The 19,471-nt window shown below is 32.5% G+C and overlaps 1 protein-coding gene across 4 annotated transcripts in view; it reads right to left on the bottom strand.

Moving 5' to 3' along the window:
* The window catches only part of ASXL2 (ASXL transcriptional regulator 2), a 127,905-nt gene that overhangs the window by 66,873 nt on the left and 41,561 nt on the right, over positions 1-19,471 (bottom strand). For 3 of the 4 annotated variants that reach the window (XM_031951424.1, XM_031951425.1, XM_023494593.2), the window contains exons 2-3: positions 11,138-11,220; positions 9,897-9,899 (exon numbers count right to left, since the gene is read on the bottom strand). In XM_031951424.1, coding sequence (XP_031807284.1) covers positions 9,897-9,899; positions 11,138-11,220 — 86 coding nt within the window. The remainder of the gene's footprint in view (positions 1-9,896; positions 9,900-11,137; positions 11,221-19,471) is intronic. The other variant, XM_031951426.1, reaches the window with a different exon arrangement.

The raw sequence follows: 19,471 nt of genomic DNA, 5'->3' as shown, positions 1-19,471 counted from the left end.
CAAACTTGGCAAAGGAAGGACTGTAGCTAAGAACTTAAGGGAAAACTTTGAAGTGGCTAAAACAAGGTTGATATGATTAATCTCTTAACCAACTAAGATAAAAAGAAATCTTACTTGAGATAAAGGGTGCAATATGTGATAACTGAATATTAGATTAATATAAATTACAGGAACAGTTGGCCAGAAAGCTAAGAAATAAGCTTGCAAAATCCTATCTGGCCATGAGAGACCAAAAAGTATACAATAAGTGAACTGTCACTATTTGTGAACATTTATTGAGTTATAAAGTATGTTAAGTACAACATACTAATGTTATGCTTCTAAGCTTCCATCCTCAGTTTGTACAACGTGGTTTGATAGGATTTGGTTTAGATTAAGTACAAGTAAGTAAGGCCTAGAGGTACCATGAGTTTGTTATTAATTATCTACATGACCAGGAATTATTTCTCAGTTTTCTCATGAGTAAAAAAGTTACACAAGAGTATCTCTATGTATCCTGTTTCAGAAATAAAATATTCTGATTATTAAGTGCATCTTCATAACTGACTGGCACTGGAAAAAAAACTAAAATTAAAACAAGTTAAAAGATCATTACTTGATATTAAATTTTCTTATTTTTTTTATTGTTGCTTTATTTAATATTTCTCATTGATTCAGGGGTAGGGCTATTGACATTTAATTGTTAATTAGTAGCCAACATCAGATTCTCCAAGAAAGGACTAGGATACTGAGGGTGAGGAGGGAATATTTACTAATCATCCTTCATAGTCAGCATAGTACAAGCAGTTCTCTCCTTTTGTAAAGCTACTTTTATTCCTTAAGCAATCTCTGGAGCATCTAAGCAGTCAAATATTGTTCAAAATACTTTAAAATTCAAATTTATCTTGTCTTCCTCAGAAGGGAAATAATATCTGAAGGAGATAACTATGCTCTTCACTCTTACATTCCAATTTTAACCTATTTTAACAACCTAGGTTACACAAGTGTGACAGAGAACCAGAGTGAATTAGGCTTCTAAATTTCAATCCTAATACTTTTTTCTTTAATTCCATTTTCAAAAATCAGTTTTGTATTTTTAATCCTTGAATCAACCTTTTATCTTCATTTTGGAAACAACTGCAAGACTGAGGAAAGCTAGCTTCCATTAGCCAGTTTTTGCCCATAAGGAATTTGGAAGGAAACCAAATGTTTCCTTCTGTATGTATATACAGATTAAAAAAAAAAAAAGACACTAAGACTCAAGAACTAAGCAATTATCTCAACATTATACAAAAATATTTCTTTGCTCAAATATAAAAATATATTTCACATAATGCTAGAATTACCTCTGCATTTCCATACAGTTTAGCTTTTATTTCATCTACTTAAACACTACTACAAATTTCAGCACAAAAACACATAACAATATATTTAGAAACTAATTTAGTTTTATAGAACTTTATATGGTTTTTTAAAGTGCATTCATTTTTGGGCTGTTATTCAAACTTGGTAATTTGCTTTATGATAATATTACTTTAGGAAAAAAGTAAGTCTTACCTTCTGGAATTGGATTGCAAACCGAGGAAAAGGAAAGAGAAAAAAAAAAAAAACAGTCCTTTAATTTTTTTAGAAAACATAATTAAAAAACCTCCACTCCCTCCCAGTAATACCCACCACCCTTTGAGCCAACGTTATTCCTACTCTACTTTATTGGTCTAAGATATTACTTTTTTAAATTAGAGAAAATACATTTTTTTGAGGAAAAAAACATACTTATAAAACATCAGGTCATACATAAAGTATCACAGAACTTAGCTATTCTAACAAGAACTAAACAATAACTTTCTCTGAACCACTTAAAAAAAAAAGTTAAAAACAATGCAAGTACCACCTAATATTGGGAGGAGGTTCATATTGGAATTGCAGAATGAAGATGAATAAAAAAAGCAACTGTCATCTCTTAGAGCTATTTTAAAGCAATCTGCAGTGGTTTTCTTCTCCCTAGAATTCTTCTCAAGGCTAAACAATGGTGAAAAAATGTTAATTTCTTTCAATCAGTTAAAAAAAAGGTGTTAGATATGTGGTAAGTATTTTTAATAAGCATTATCATCTTTATGTATGTATGTTCAATGACCATCTACCTTCATTTTGAGGATAAAGCTGGTAAGAAACTGTCCCAATTATTTTTTTTAATAACACACATTAAAAAAAAATCACATTTAAAAAAGAAAATCACTCATAAGTAACATTATGCTTAATTTTTTGCCTATAGAAGCTAAATTAGAAACAGAGGATACCAACGGACATGATGTCATTTCCCCCTTGAGAACACAAGTCTTGGCTTGTTCAGTATAGAATTCTGAAGCTAAAGAAAAGGATGTCAAGAAAATATATCTTAATATAGTAGGACATATTAAAGTCACTGGCTGCTGAAAAGAGTATGCAAGGGCTGTGTTACCTGGTCAAGCTGGAAAAATGTCAAGGTTATTTATTAATACCAAGAAAGCCTTTTAGATGTAAAGTAAGGAAATATAGAATTTGAAAAAGAGTATTGTACACAGTAGTAGAGTCCTAAATTAGTATTTAATTAAGCCATGATTTATAACTTAAATATTAGTGGGAAAGGCAACAACTATAATGATTTGTTTCTTTGTTTCTCTCTGTTTTCTTAAATGACATATTCTTTATATTTATACTCCTTTTAATAAAGAATTCTACTTGAGAACATCATACATAGCAACAACAAGAATATGTAATGGTCAATTCTAATAGACTTGTGACAGAAAGAACCATGTGCATTCAGAAAGAGGACTCTAGGAACTGGATGTGGCTCATAACATAATATTTTCACTTTTTTGTTGTTTTCATGGGTTTTTTTTGGTTCTTTTTCTTTTTTTTCCCCCTTTTTATCTGATTTTTCTTATGCAGCATGATAAATGTGGAAATATGTATAGAAGAACTACACATGTCTAACCTATATTGGATTGCTTGCTGTCTGAGGAGGGAGGGGGCAAGGGAGAAAGGAGAATAATTTGGAACATAAAGTTTTGCAAGGGTGAATGTTGAAAACTACGTTTGCATATATTTTGAAAATAAAAAGTTATTATTTAATAAAAACTAACCAGAATTTATAAGATACTTTTTATTTAAAGCAAGTTATATGTGGTTGTATATGTATAACCTATATCAGATTACTTCCCATCTTGGGGAGGGAAGAGAAAAAAAATGGAACTAAAAATCTTAAAAAAAAAAAAAAAATGAATGTTGAAAACTATCTTTACATGTAATTGGAAAAAGTAAAATACTAATAAAAATAATAATTTCTTGAAAAGTATGTTATAAGTAATAGAGGTTCATAATTTTATATAATCCTTTTTTTTTCCAACTTTATATATGGAAATGTTCTCCTTTTTGGTACATTTTAAATTTGTTTGTTATAAAGATATCTAGCATGAAAGTGGTAATCTAGTATGAAAGTCTAGTAATCTGCTTAACCACCCAAAGGTAAGCTGGCTATCTGCATCAGTCCAAAACCAGGGCATTTCTGGTGAGGACATATGCGAAAAAAGAAATAATAGACCCTTAGATGCTAAGAATGTAAACCCAAACACATGCTAATGCAATTGTTCTCTCCTCCCTTCACTAGACTCTACCAAGCTCTTAAACTCATATCCTATGAAATTGTTCCTTCTTAGCCAAATTTATAGAAAAGTTTACATTAGCTTTTTCTCCCCTCACTCCTTCCTCAACCCTCCGCAATATAGCTTTCAACCTTACCACTCATAGCAATTCAATCACTACATTAAACACTTTATGTAAATTATCACTTTTGTTCCTCACAAAAGCCCTGGGAGATGGGGTAGATATGTATAGTATCATTATTGTTCTTCCTACTTTATAGTCATGGAAATTGAGGCAGACAGAGGTTAAGTGACTTGTTAAGAGCCACAAAGTAAGTATCAAGTGTCAGAGTTGAAGTCATTTTTTCTAGTTACCTGCTCCAAGTCTAGCCTTTCACAACATCAAACTTAAAAACTTCCTTGATTCACTTACTGTTCATACTCTAATTTGGATGATTCATTATGTAGGTAAATATAAACTGTATAAATCTCTCAATTCTCTGTTGTAGGGTCTCCACTTTTCAATCATTAATTTCTCTATTTATGCATTTAAATATGTTTATGTTGATGATTCACAGACCTACAGATCCAGCCCATTTCCCTCGAGTTTTACAATCATCTTAAACTCGTAATGCCTAAAACTTAAAACTCTTTTCTCTCACCCAACAAAAAATCTTGTAAAATCCCTATTTCTAGAAAATGGGTTTTTCTAGCATTATTTTTTTGTTGAGGCAATTGGGGTTAAGTGACTTGCCTAGGGTCACACAGCTAGGAAGTGTTAAGTGTCTGCGGCCAAATTTGAATTCAGGTCCTCCTGACTTCAAGGATAATACTCTATCCACTGCGCCACCTAGCTGCCCTCTAGTACTTTTTTAGTAGTCCAAATTTATAACCCTGGCATTATCTTAGATCCCTTCACTTACCCTCACTCCACATATCAAATCAATTGCCAAATCTTATCATTTCTACATCCATAATATCTTTCACATCTGACTATCTCCCATCTCCCAAGGCTGTTGTGAGGAACAAAAGTGATAATTTACATAAAGTGTATAGAAAACTATATCTTAGTTCAAGGTCCACATCACATCTCACTCAGATTAATGCAATAACCTCTTACTTGGTGTCCCTCACTCAAGACTTTCTGCACTTCAGTACATCTCCCATACTGCTGCCTAAATAATTTTCCTTAAGCTCAACTAGAATATTGTACTTTAGTTAATAAATTCTAGAATCAAATATATATTCCTCCTTACTAAATATTTATTTGTATGTCTTCCATGCATAATTTTCTTATTGCCTGTCCCTTTAGAATACAGATTTTTTGAAAGTAAGTATTCTTTCACTCACTGAAATTTTTAAATCTTATAGGCCCCACTGCCTACTGAAGTGCCTAAAGGGAAAAAACAGATCCTTAATAAATAATTGCCTAATATGATCCTTAAAAAGGCAGAATAAGCTCTGTTCTAGTTACTCATATCAAATGGAGGCACCAATTGCCAACCTTCTGAATTACAAACTAGCACAACAGTTCCTAAGTAATTTTTAGTTTCTCGTTTCTGCCTAAGTAGTCAACTACTTGCCACTTTGCATAATTTTAATTTCTTTTTATCCTTACCAACTAGGCAGAGAATAGTCTGGTTGTAGAAAAACAGAGAAGCAGTGATTAAATCACAGCTAAATGAATCACGATAGCAGAAAAGTGGAGTTCTGTACTAAAACAAACCCAAAAAAAAAAAAACCCTCCAACCTTGGGATGAGGAGTGATTTTGTAAAGTGTGGTGACCCTATACTTTCACTACTACCTTTCAATATCACCTACAGAGCAATGGAGCTAAAACCTCCAAATCAGACTAGAGCCGAGTTATGCTTATGCTAATGGGTTCTGATAAATCTGGATTTCCCAACTAAATGCCCTATTCATCATCCTCCCACAAAATATCCTTTCCTTCTCCTTCTCATACATGGTATTGTCTTCCATTTCTAAACTTTTGCAGTGATCATCCCTATCACTCTGAATGCTAAATTATTTCCTTTCTTTTGTGTCTCATAGAATATGTTCTATTCAAACTTAGCTCAGATGTTACCTTAGTCTTTATGAAGTCATTTTAAATCCCATCAACGGCTAATGATTTTCTCCCTTTCTAAACCTCATGCTTAATTACCTTGAACTTATTTTATCTTTTTTTCATCGCCACAAGTGGAATCTTATCTATATCACCTAGCATAATATCTGGCATATAACAGATACTTAATACATACTACTTGGCTCATTTATTGGTATGAGCATTCCAATGAAACTCTCATTCTCTCCCCATGGAATCTATTTTCCTGAGACTACATTTTGGAAACTGTATACATTTAGTTTCTTAACTTAGTCCATGTAGCACATATGAAACTAATCAAGCTTTCCAATATGAGTGATGCTGGTGACAAGGTCTGTTTCATTAAGTGTTGTTCACAGAAACCATGTTTTACTCATTGGATTTCAAAATGTGCAAGTTCCATGTAACAATACCTGATATTACTTTCATGACTGTTACCTTCCAGCTATCTCATTTGTTTCTTACCTATCCTTAATCACTGACTAGGTATTGCCTCAGTCAACCTAAGATCTGTTAAAGGCCTTAAGTTTAAAAAAGCCACTGCATCCAGGGCCACCTTCAATCATCCTGAACTATATCTGGCCAGTGGACCCAGGTGATTCTGGAGAAAAGAATACTGGTAACTTTGCACAGCCCTCTCTCAAATTCAATCTGCTTGATGTCTTGGTTTTCTTTGAGAATAAAGGATAAAAAACAACAATGGCCATATTACCTCTACTTCTGCAATGGCATGATAAAACTGATGTAAACTGGATTTCAATAACATGCAACTATCATCTTTTGCCTTATAGTATTCTTCACACATAAGTAAAACAAAAATTTAAATGTCTAAAATCACCCTTTTCTCTTATGCGTGTCTCTTCCTCCAGAGAAGATTAAGTAAGACTGATCTTGCATCATTTTCTCATTAATCCTATTGACAAGTAATTGATTTTGTCCACCTTTTTTATGCTTTGATTTCAGAATTCTGTGGGCCTATAAGATTTTAAAAGTCAGTTCTTTGTTTTGCATAACTTCATATGTGGTTTTTTAAACTGTGGGTAGGGATAAGGGAACACACCAAGAACTCAAAAATCCTAAAAACAAATGTTTTTAATTAGTAAATTAAAATTTATTAAATTAAATTATTATTTTTCATTATTTTTAAAATTTAATTTTAATTAAAATAAATCTAATTAGCTGATTAAAAATCCCACTCTTCTTGCCTCAAGGAACTTAACTAAGCTTGGACAATACAGGTGAACACAAGAGAATTTAGGCTTAATATCTTTACCAAGCTTTACCAACCCTACAAATATGTCTAGTTTGCTGTCCAAATGTCTAGCCCAATATCTCACACCTGGACTCGGGCAATGAAAACTTTTAGTCTCATTAGAGAAAATCATTCATTGCCAGCTACCATTACCAAATTTTTAACCAATCTTGGTGTTCCCTGCTCCTCAGCTCTGCAACCAATCATGTGGACCTCAATTCCATGATGTCATGAACTCTATTCTATTCTTGATTCTATAATCTCTAAAATCTATATATGGAGGACTATTGTTTTGTTTTGGGTCAATGACATTAAGAAATTTAAATTTGACTATTTGACTCTAGAGTCAACCACTGACTCATTTAGTGGCAAGGATCATGTCCCTATTAATAAATGTTATCTTGTTCAAATAATAGTCTATTTCCCTTTAGCTAACTTCTGAATACTACACCCCTCAGTTTCGCTTTTTGTGAAATTCCAAATACTACACCATCCTCTTGGACTTCTCTATTTTTGTTAATATCACTTTCATTTCAGCAATTTAAACTCTTAAAGCTATGAATTTTCTTTGATAATAAATTGGATTATATAGAAACTAGCATGCCAGGCTAAGGAGTTTTACAATAATTCTACAGGCATTAAAATGTCATTTGAAGGTTTTTTTAGTGTAGAAAATGTGGGGATTTTAGTGAAGTATATGTTCAAAGTGAATTGGCAGTATTACACACTTTCCAAAATTACTAATAAAATTTGATACTATATTAAAAGAGCTTTTAAAAACAGGATGATAATAATTGCCCTGTACTCCGCTTTCATAAGACCCATCTGGAGCATTGTGTTCAGTTTTGGACATCACAGTTTAATAAGACCACGTGAATAAGAAATAGAAGGTTGGAAGGGGAAAAAAAAACAGGAAAATTCAGTGTAACTGAGAAAACATGCACAAAAAGATATCTCTCTGGTTGATATTTATGTAGACAGATAAAAATATATACATACATAGATAAAAATATACAGATACATACATTTAATTATTTATGGGTTTTATTTTGTTTTTGTTGTTTCTGTGAGGTAAAAGTTAAGTGACTTGTACAGGGTCACACAGCTACAAGGTATTAAGTGCCTAAAGCCAGATCTGAACTCAAGTCCAACTGACTGCAGGCCTGGTGCTCTTACCACTGTAATGGGACTCAGCTGTCCCATTTATGTAAAACTATGAAGTGGCCCAATCATTATGGATTTCAAGAGAAGCAACTATATTATCCATATACCCATATACTTTGACCCAGAAATATTATTCTTAGGCTTAGACCTTAAAGAAATTAAAGAGACAATGAACAATGTACACTAAATTACTAATGGCAGTCATCCTGATGGTATTAAGGTACTGTAAACAAACTAGTCCAGTTTTTAAGGGATGGTTTAAATAAATATGGTATATAAATTAAATGAAATATTATTTTGCACTAAGAAACAGCTGTTGGTGTTCAGTTGTTTGCAGTCATGTTTGATGCATGACCCCATTTGAGGTTTTCTTAACAAAGATGCTTGAGTGGTTTGCCATTTCCTTCTTCAGCTCATTTTCTAGATAATGAAACAGGATTAAGTGACTTGCCAAGGGTCACAAAGCTACTAACTAATCAGTGGCCAGATAAGAATACTCAGGAAGATGAGTCTACCTAACTAACTCTGGGCCCAACATTACCCACTATGTCACCTAGTTGTTCCTAAGAAATAACAAATATTGGAGAAATTCAGAGAAATGTGTGAAAATTTATAAAGAATGATGCAGAGCTATATAAAATAGACCTAGACATACAATAACTACAATAAAAACAGATCACTCAAAAGAGACTGAATTATAGAGAAGTAAAACCAATGAGTCTTATACATATCCTTGAAAGGTGAAGGACAACTATGACAAAAAACTATATACAGTGTCAGATAAGTGCTCTATTCACTGTACCACTTAGCTGCTCCATTTATGTAGAACTTCAATCTAGAGCAAAATGAGTAAATATTATTATGTGAACACAAGAGACATCAATAAAATATATTTTTAAAATCCAATGAGAGAGGATTCTGGGAAGACAGTGAAAAGTTCAGAAAACTCTATGTTCTCCAGATCTCCCCCACAAACAAGACAAAATAGTGACTCAAGTAAAATTTCATAAAAAATAAATAAGAGCTGGGGCAGAACAATGATGTTCTTGGGAGACTATAAGAAGATCACAAGAAAAGATAACAGTAAGTATAAATACCTCCAGGTTAGTTCTACTGAAACAGCAAGCAGTGAGGGAAGTAGTGCTCCCCCACGCCCAAATACATGCATTTTTACCTCCCAAACAGTGTGGATTGTTGAGTACGAGTGGAAAACTGAGGGGAACCTATGCTCACAAGCCCAGCTGTGCTGCCAGAGATAAGGTCCTGATAAAAAGGAACCAGCTTATTCCCTGGTGAGTGCAGATCCAGTAGGGCATGGACACTGCCCCATCCTCTCCTTTCAACTTTTTCTTGTGTGTTGTCTTCCTGTATTAGTCTTTAAGTTCCTTGAAGATGGAGACCATGTTTCTCTTTTGTATTTGTATCCCCATTGTCCCTATCCCTTTCTCTCTATCCAGGAAAGTGGACAAGATTTAACCTTTTGTGATGCACTTTTCTATCATTTTCCAAATTCTTTCAATAGTCACTGATAGTAACACAGCAATCACAACAGTGAGTTCTTTCAATACACTGCAATGTGATTTGTCTGCTCCAGGCTATCTGAAGATTTCAAGGGCTGTAAGGTTCTCTTACTATAACTCTGCTTCTATCTTACTTATCTTAGGCCTTTCCATACCCCAGCACCAAATTTTTTTTTTGTTATGTCTCTTCTAAAACAAAGAAAATGTATGTTTGATAGAAAAAAATGGGGGAATAAAAAGAATTGCATAATTCTACCTTCTGATAGATGGCAGCTCACTCACCTAAACTAGACATCCTATCCCTATTCTTCCTTTAATCCTTTGCTTTTCCATAAATCCATGTTAGAACTGGCAACAGTAAAATGAATCAAAATCACTCTCCAAGGAATTCAACCATTAGGGAAATAGCACAGTCTAAATCAGAAAGAAGCTATTAATGGAACTAATATCAATAAGTAGAAAGTGTAACTTTTTGATATTTCAAAATTACTGTGTTGTATGCTTTTGTTTCTCTTGAGTTTCTTTATGTTGGTCACAAATTTCTAGATTGCTTTTTGTTTCTCTTCTCTTTTCCTATTTGTTTGGAAGCCTAGAAGTAAGTCACTGAGCTGGAATGAAATCCGATTTAACCACCAATAGCATTCTTATCTCTAGATACTCCATCATCTGTTAAAGTCCCAGAGAAGTGAAACAAAAACTTCATCAATATCAGGATCAATCACATCTATTGCTTCCTCCTAATCTAAAAGAAAAACTACCCTGTTAAAAGAAGGAAAACTGTTTCATTCAGTAACACTTGTTCACAGGTCACATTTATTCATCCAGATCTGAAACTATTATTTTTCATTATGGCAAACTCTGCAAAAAGCTTTTCTGACCTATAAAGATTCAGGTTTATTAAGCAAATAAATTAACGGTCACTGCTTTACAGAAAGAAAACAAAAGGTCAGTCTTTTAAAATATTAAGTTTTAATTCAATGAAAATTTAATATATCATTTTCCCTGAAGGCATACGCTATGTAAAGGCAAGTTCATCAGCACTTTAGTCTGTTTTTTTTTATATTTAAACGGAGGATAAATTGAAAACCAAAGTACATTTTATTTCTTTAGAAGCAGGTCTGACAAAATGGTTATACAGAAAAGGTGGCTTACATGAGAGAAGGAAGCTCTGAAATACTCACTTTCAATCTTCTGTTATTTCACATGCATTTTCCACTTAACAAATGAAGTATATTAAGATGTTTTCATACATAATGGAAATTTTTTTTAAAATATACTACAAACTTCTCTGACATAATAAACAGACCATGGTAAACATAATACTTTGTTGACTATTCAGAATTATCATGAATAACCATCAGTGCACTTCAAGGAAACAATTTTCTCCATTATTGAGATGTCTTTAACAGTGAAATGAGAGAGAGAGAGCATTGAAGTGACTACACACACACAGTCCATGCCTAGAAAATATTAAATGGCATTATCTAAATAACTCACCTGATTTCCTTTAATCCCTCCCTCTGTATAACTTGAAGAATTTCTTTATGGCTCATGGGTGTATTGGGATATTTCTCTAGGACCTGGGAGGAGGGAGAAACATGTAAATAATAAATTGACTTTCTCAATTTAATTATATTTTTGTTCAACATAAACTGAGGTATTTTATACCAATAAGTATGCTTACTGACCTACAAAGGAAAATCAAGGAAGATAAATGAACTTTACTCTTAACTCATTCAGTATCAAATACAACAAAATATGGTATAGAAAACAAAAGTAGAAACCCAACTATTCATCTAAATTTAAATACAGAAACCAAAACCAGTAAATTCCAAACTAAAAAAATAGCCAAAAATCCACTGATTATGGTGTGTGGCACACACCAAATGCCTACTGAATTTTAAATCAATATCATATCCAATTAAACTTTCTCTCTGGTTAGAAATCTAATCAAGCCTTGGCAAATACCATTCATTAAAATTAACAATCTAGATTAACATAGGTAATACATATCACATTATATAACCTGTACTCAGACTTCCTTATCACAATGATAAAATTTAAATATCAAATGAAATCAAAATTAGACAAAAAAAAAATCAGAAAGCAGTCTCTAGAGCTCAAGTCCTTAATTTTTTGAGTCATGCACCCCCCCCCACACACACATACAATCTTGTGAAGCCTATGTATGGATCAGAATGTCTTAAAATGTATAATAAATTACAATATTAACAAAGAAAACCAATTATATTTAAATATGGTTATCCAATAAGAGTCCACAGCCTTCACTAGAAAGCCACAGGAGTTTCAGAAGCCCTAGTCTGATAGACATAAAATACTAGAATCCCTAAAACCATTTCTCTATAGTGATACAAAAAGAGAATTCTTATGTCAAATGCCCTAAAGACAAATTTAAAGGCAATGAATTTCAGTTATTCAAGAATATAGGAAAAACATGTTTTGTTGGCAAAAATGTTACAATACAGTATGTCTGTTCAAAGAACACCATGTGGTAGAAACACTATCCAAGAGAACACCTAACAGCAGGCACTACGGCAAGAACAGAACTGAAATGGTTTCTTGGCGGAAGATGAGGGAATAGCAGAAAAAGTCTCTAGATTCACAACTGAATTGTTGTAGTAAAGAGTCTTTTTTAGCACTGCATATCTATAAGATTAATTAACATGACAGAAAAACAAAAATGAAGGAAAATGACAAATTTTGAAAGGAAAACCAGGACTGATGGTAAATTTATTAATGGGTCTAACCATTCTGAAAAACAAATGAATTATGCCCAAAGGGTTCTAAAACTGTTCATACCACTACAAGGTTTGTATCTCAAAAAGATTTCTTTTAAATAAGGGGGTGGGACAGTGGGATGGAGGAAAGGGGTTACAGACCTATTTGTTTCTTTCTTCTTTTTAAAAAATATTTATAGTAGCTCTTTTTGTGGTGGCAAAGAATTATTTGGACATTGAGGGCAATGTTCACCAACTTGGGAATGGCTGAACAAGTTGTGGTATATGGTGAGAAGAGGAATTATAGAGAGCTATCTACAAAAAAAAAATTATAATAACTAGGATGGTTTCAGAAAAACCCGAAATTTAGATGAATTCATGCAAAGTGAAGCGAGCAAAACTAGAACATAATACACAGTAACAGCAATACTACATAGTGTTCATCAACTGAAAGACTTAGCTTATTAAATTAATAATGCAAGGCAATTCCAAAGGACCCATGATGAAAACTACTATTCACACTCTAGAGAGTGAAATGATGAATTCTGAATGCAGATCTTTTTTTTATTTTATTGGTACTTTATTTTTCTTGGGGTTTTTTTGGTCTATTTTTCTTTTTTCAAAAGGGCTAATGTGAACATGTTTTACATGACTTGACATCAATAATCAATATCAAATTACTTGCCTTCTCAAGGCAGGGAGAGGGGCAGGGAAAGGAACAATTTGAAACTCAAAATTTTGGAATTCAAAAATTTTAAAATACTAATGTGAAAACATGTAAAACATGTAATTGGAAAATATGTAATGAAATAAAAATACATCGGAAAAATTAAAAATGTATTTTTTAAAAAGTCACTAAGACATCAACTAAGTTCTAATTAATAATCTTGGTTCTACTACACTAGCTAGCTTTCCAAATTTGAGCAAACAACACTTTTACCTTCTCTGGACTTATGAAAGACGGGCTTCTTCTTTATAGAGGCTGAGGAACTTGGATATGGAATACTGTTTGTAAGAAAATTCTGTGTTGTTTAGTTTTGCTGAATTGCTTCCCTCTCTCCCTTTTTTAATCACATCACAAGAGATATCTCTGGGAGGTGAAAGAATAAAGGAAGGAAGGCAGAAGTGGAGCAAAAGGAAATGAATATAATAAAATTTAATTTTTTTAAATGAAGAGATTGGGTTGAGTATTTAAAATTCTATGACTAATAACTTTTCTAGGAAAGAAACAGATAAGAAATAGATCAAGAAGATGATCCTTTTTTTTTTTTCTCTGCCAAAGGAGACAGGTGGTCAAAAAAGCCCAGAAAAATAAGGTCAAAGAAAAAGTCATAATACTTGGTAGTCAAGAGATTACTTATAAAGTTAAAAGAATAGTGTTTCTAGAAAAGTGGAGAGTCACAATTATATCCTGAGAGGTTTGATATGTGAATTAGAAGTAGCAAAGTGTAGGCAAGTTTTTGATACTGTGTATTAACAAATAATCCTCAAAATGTCTACGTCTTCATTAAAACAGTCTTCATCAACACATCATGGTGTTCTTAAACAACAACAACCCCTTGTGAATAAACCTTGGGATTAGTTTTCCTCTCTTGAATTCTTTCTCGTTTGTTCTTTTTTTTTTTTTTTTTTTGGCTGATGCAATTGGGATTAAGTGACTTGCCCAGAGTCACAATTATGAAGTATTAAATGTCTGAGGCCACATTTGAACTCGGGTCTTCCTGACTTCAGAGACAATGCTCTGTCCACTAGATAGTGATCTAGCTGCCCCTTCTCTTAGGAATTCAATTACCACCAAATCTTTCTTTAATTTCTAAGTTAAACTCTTCTATTAAAATAAAAAGTCATCAGCTACAAATTACCTCTGAAAATATAAAATCTAGTACCAACATTTATTAATTTACACTCACAATGCCGACCTCTTACGTTTTCTCTCCACTCTTCTAACATTAGCTCTTTATACAGGCATATCCATTGATACAATATTACAAAAATAAAATACCATTTCTACCTGAAAATACACATTCCTAATCTGTTAATAGGGGAAACAAGGGGACTTTTAAAAGTTTAGATGCCCACTAAAAATAACTACAGAAGCAAAGACATAGAAACAAAACAGAGATTGCCCACCAATTAATAGTTGAAAATTTGTAGTGTAGGAATACAAAGTATTAAGATTTAATAGCTTAAAGGGGCAATAAGATTTTTGGAACATGCTGTATTATGGAATATTACTGAGCTCTAAGAAATAATGAAGAGCAATATCAGAGAAACTTAGGAAGACTTATATGAAATGATACCAAGTAAAGTGAGCAGAACCAGAAGAATAATTTATATAATAACCCCAATAATGTAAGGAAAATTACTTGAAAGACAATGATTAATCAATATCATCATCAATCATAAACTTTAGAAAACCAGTGATGAATCATGCTGCAGAGAGGCAATAGACTAGATTAGGACAGAATAAGACATACATTTTCAAGTACAGTGAATATGTAAATTTGTTTTATGAGTGTACTTGTTTATTATAAGGGAGAACTATTGGGGAAGGAAGTTGTGAAAGTAAGACAAATAAAAATTAAAATAGAACATCAATGAAATATTTTACATAGAAGAGAATAGAAGAAAATTTAGAAGATAACACAGATAAGGAAAGCAGTTTATAACTTTTCTTTTTATAATAGGGAAACAAAAGTTTTTGTTTTGTTTGTTTAAAGGAGGGGCAGCTAGTTGGTCTGAAGTCAGGAGGACCTGAGTTCAAATTTGGCCTCAGACACTTAACACTTCCTAGCTGTGTAACCCCTAGGCAAATCACTTAATCCAAATTACCTCAGCAAAAAAAAAAAAAAAAAAAAAAAAAAAGGAATCTGTTGTATAGTGGAAAAATTTTAAATTTTGGATCCAAAAATCCAGTTCTGTCATTTATTTGATAGCAAAAATTATATAATTCATTTAAGCCTCAATATTCTTATCTCTAAAAGCAGTGCCAAATTTCCATAGTTTTCTTGAGGATTGACAGCTTAAAGCCTATAAGATTTAGCTATGATTCTAGTGCTTATTACAACAGATGTTTAATAAGTCTTGATTAATCTGAATTTCTTCATAAGTGTCAATGGTGCTGTGATATCTAATATACAAAGCCTCCAACTTCAAAAACAATAGGTCAAATCATAGCTTTTCCTCTTCTATAATATTTCCTAAACTTCTGTGCCATTTTCACAAACATTAGTCTTTGTAATTATTTAAACTCATGCTTACACAATCTGCTTGCTTGTTTCTGACCCTGGTGCATCATTTGTTTAGAAAGCCTTTCAGATAAAGAAACTAAAAAATAAAAACTACATAAGCCAGCGCAGTCAGGGCTTCTATGAAATTTTTCCCTCCTCACAATGTTGCAATCTTAAGTCCCTTTACCACTGCCATCTCCAGTCTCTTACCTACTTCTGAAACCTACAACACATTTCCATTTCCATAACTTACAACTAATCAAACAATTGGAAAAGCCACCAGTCTGTTTCTCCTAGATTGAGACTCTGTCCCTGGCTTAGTGGACAATAACTTGATATCACCATATAAGGTACAACTCATATTTGAAAGGATAGAAGGTCAAAGAATCTACAACAAAAATATTTTAGCTGTTAGGAAGTAAAAATAGGCAATTCATGTTTTTTTCTGTACCCATGAATTTAGATGTCTTTTTCAAAGAGAAAAATTTTCCTACATGAAGATATTAGCCTCATTTAACATGCAATTTTTCAAATGATGGATTAGAAAGCTATTTTTGAAAACAGGACATTTCTTTCTTTCTCATTTCTTTCTTCTTCTTTGAAGAAATTTATTTTAAATTCCCACCACAGGAAAAAAAAAGTCATATTTAGCAATTATAACCTTTATAAAAACCACCAAAAATTCCATTAAAACTAAATTTTAATTACGTGAAGAGATACTCATGATCTTTTCAAGCAGAGTAAAAATAATGTTTTAAAATTTAATTTACAGATTTAATATAATACTCAAAATTCCATGCATTTCTATGTGAAACTGAATAAAATTATGAACAAATGTTAATGAAAAATTATCAACCAAGACTACTAAGGGGGAAAAAGTTTGAGGAATGTAAACTTAGTTATAATTGTAGCTGATATCTAAAAATGCTATCTTGGACAAACTGGTAGCATTATGCCAAAAACTAAATTTAGATCTACATACTTAGACAATGTATCACAATAATCTGTCATTATATAAAATGCTAAAAGAAAATAGATTGTAATTGTTTCATCTGTAGAGGACCAACTTGGGGGTGGGGGGGAGAAGAGGAAATCCTCCAAAAAAGTCTGCCAATATTAAAGATACCCTCCCTCCCCCCATCTCTTTTGGTCCAGACTCCATAAATGTTCACTAAGTTTGGAAAATAGGAAGTCAATGAGCCCAATTGTTTCGGATAAAATAGAACACCACCAGACCTCCATTTGACCTATGTACAAATTTTGATTTATATGTTGTCTCCTATAATAGAAGCATAATTTCCTTGAGAGACTTTCCTGTCCCCTATTTTTCTTTTGTATCCCTATGCTTAACAGTACTTGGCATATAGTAAATACTTAATAAATATTTTTTCATTCATTTATTCATGCAAACATACATGACATTTTACACTTCCAAAGTGTTTTCCTCACAGTAATCCTGTGTCTTTATCCCTATTTTTGATCAGTGCCAGGCACTGCAATAAATTCACAAAATACAAAAAAGCCAAAAAAAAAAAAAAAAAAAATTCCCTGCCTTCTTTCCAAAAGGAGAGACAAGTAAAAAATTATGCATATCAAGGACTTGTATAAGGTAGATGAAAGTATAAAAAGGGAAAGTATTAGATATCAGACAATATTTATTAAGCCTCTACTATGTGCCACACACTGTACCTAGTACTAGAATGAAAGGAAAATGCCCCTTTCAGTATGAGTACAATCTTAAAGTAAGACAAAGAAGAGGTTCAAGAGGACAAAGCACTGGTTGGAAGAATGGAGGACAGCAAGTGCCATGTATGAGGAAACTATGGGGAGAGGAGAGATTGTATTAAAAACCTGCTATATGGTAGGCCCTCCATGCCATTTTCAAATATTTCTCATTTTTAATTGCAGGCCACAACAATTCTTAAGTCAGAGGGAGAGAGGGGTGGACAATATGTAGGTCAGGTCACAAAAGCTTTCAATGCCAAATAGACAACTTTATATCCAGGTAAAAGTTAAAGCTCAAGGAAAGTAACTTTTCAGTGGCACTGAATTCCTGGCTATTTCACACACAAGATGCTCCATCTCTCTACTACTGACATTCTCTCTGGTCATGCTCCATGCCAGAGATACTCTATGCCTTCTTTTAAGTCCCAAATGGAATCCCATCTTCTCCAGGAAGCATTCTCCCACCTCTCAATCCCAATATTTTCCAATATTTTCCTTCTTTTAATCATTTCCTTTTATTCTGTCTATAGTTTGCTTTGTATGTATTTTTTTGCCTGTAGTCTCCCATAAGATTATGAACTCCTTAAGGACAGGGATTGTCTTTTGCACCCACCCTTCCTACTCCTTTGTCAGTCTTCACTTAACACAGCATCTAGCACATAGTAGGAGTTTTAATAAATGTTTATGGACTATACAGTCATGGATAAATAGTTCAAGTGAAAGCTAAACTTTATTTTAGTATAGATGTATTTCATAGTATAAAATATAGAGCTAAATTCAATTCAACCTACACTTGTGTGATTATTTATTGAGCACTAGAGAATAAACTGATAAAGCAGTCCTGGAGATCAAGGAACTTATAGCTTAATATAACAGATAAAATTTATAAGCAGAAGACTCAAAGTCAATTAATGGGATTAACTCTGAGAGAATATGGGAAATCATACAAACTAGGGTGAAAGAAAAAGACATTTGCAAAAAGGGCCAAAACAGTGACAAGCATTCCAGGAACACCAAACCATTATACACACAGTACAGAAAACAAATTCACAGAAGAGCAGAAAACATACACACTAGGGAATACAAAAACACACAGTAACCAAGAAGGAAACAAAGTTAATGGCAAACTCTATGGACTGGGGCAAATGTAGAGCCATATAAAATTGACTGTTTTTACCAACCATGTTTCCAGTCTATAGTTTTGGCTTTCTGTTTTGTCTTGACTTAACCACAAGAGGGCAATATTTACATGCACAGTTGACAGAGAAAACAAAAACCATCTAAGGCATTATGTCTCATTGCTAAAATGCTCAATATTCCACTATGTAAGATTAATATATAGTCTTGAAATAGATTTCCAAACCTATTTCTGTTTTATTTCTTACTTTTGAGAGCAAAAACTATTTACTAAACACTCTAAATCATTTTCCTGATACCTAAAATATATAGGTCAACTTCCACTTCCAAGGCTCTACACTTGCCTAATCGACACTGGCACCTTAATTTTTATTATATTTATCAATTCACTGAAAGGTACAGAATGGCACAAATTCAGGTTTCAGATTTTAAAACAATTCAGAAAAAAAAATTTTAAAGCTCCTTTTAAAAAAAATCCAGAATCTGAAATTTTTTATGGGAATGCTAATAAAACTTTAAATGCTCTGATTTTTTTTTTTCTAAATGACTATATTAATTTCAGAAATTTCAAAAGTCAATGGATTAACATCTGTGTGCTGTAGAAAATTTTAACCAAACAAATGAGAAATTTAACTTTATGGCACTAAATTCTTATAGAGACTTGGGCAATCTAAAATTATCCTAACAAGCCATTCTAAACACATTTTAATACAAAAAAATTCTAAATACAATAGACATTCTAACATAATAAACACAATTTACTAAACGTTTGTGGATTGTTAAAGCTAGCAAATTTCTTTTATCTTATATCTGTAACATTTCATAGTTGTGAACACTTTAAGATCTACTTTATTTCAAATTGGTTTCACATATATTAACTCATCTGAATCTCAAAATCTTTCCATAAAGCAAATCAGGCAAGCATATGGTAAATAAGGATGCAAAATTTCTAGACTATTAACCAAGATCACTCAAAATTTAGCGCATATGCTTTACATAGC

Source organism: Sarcophilus harrisii, chromosome 2 (assembly GCF_902635505.1).
Source record: "Sarcophilus harrisii chromosome 2, mSarHar1.11, whole genome shotgun sequence".
Lineage (NCBI taxonomy): Eukaryota > Metazoa > Chordata > Mammalia > Dasyuromorphia > Dasyuridae > Sarcophilus > Sarcophilus harrisii.
This window is presented reverse-complemented; position numbering and strand designations above follow the sequence as displayed.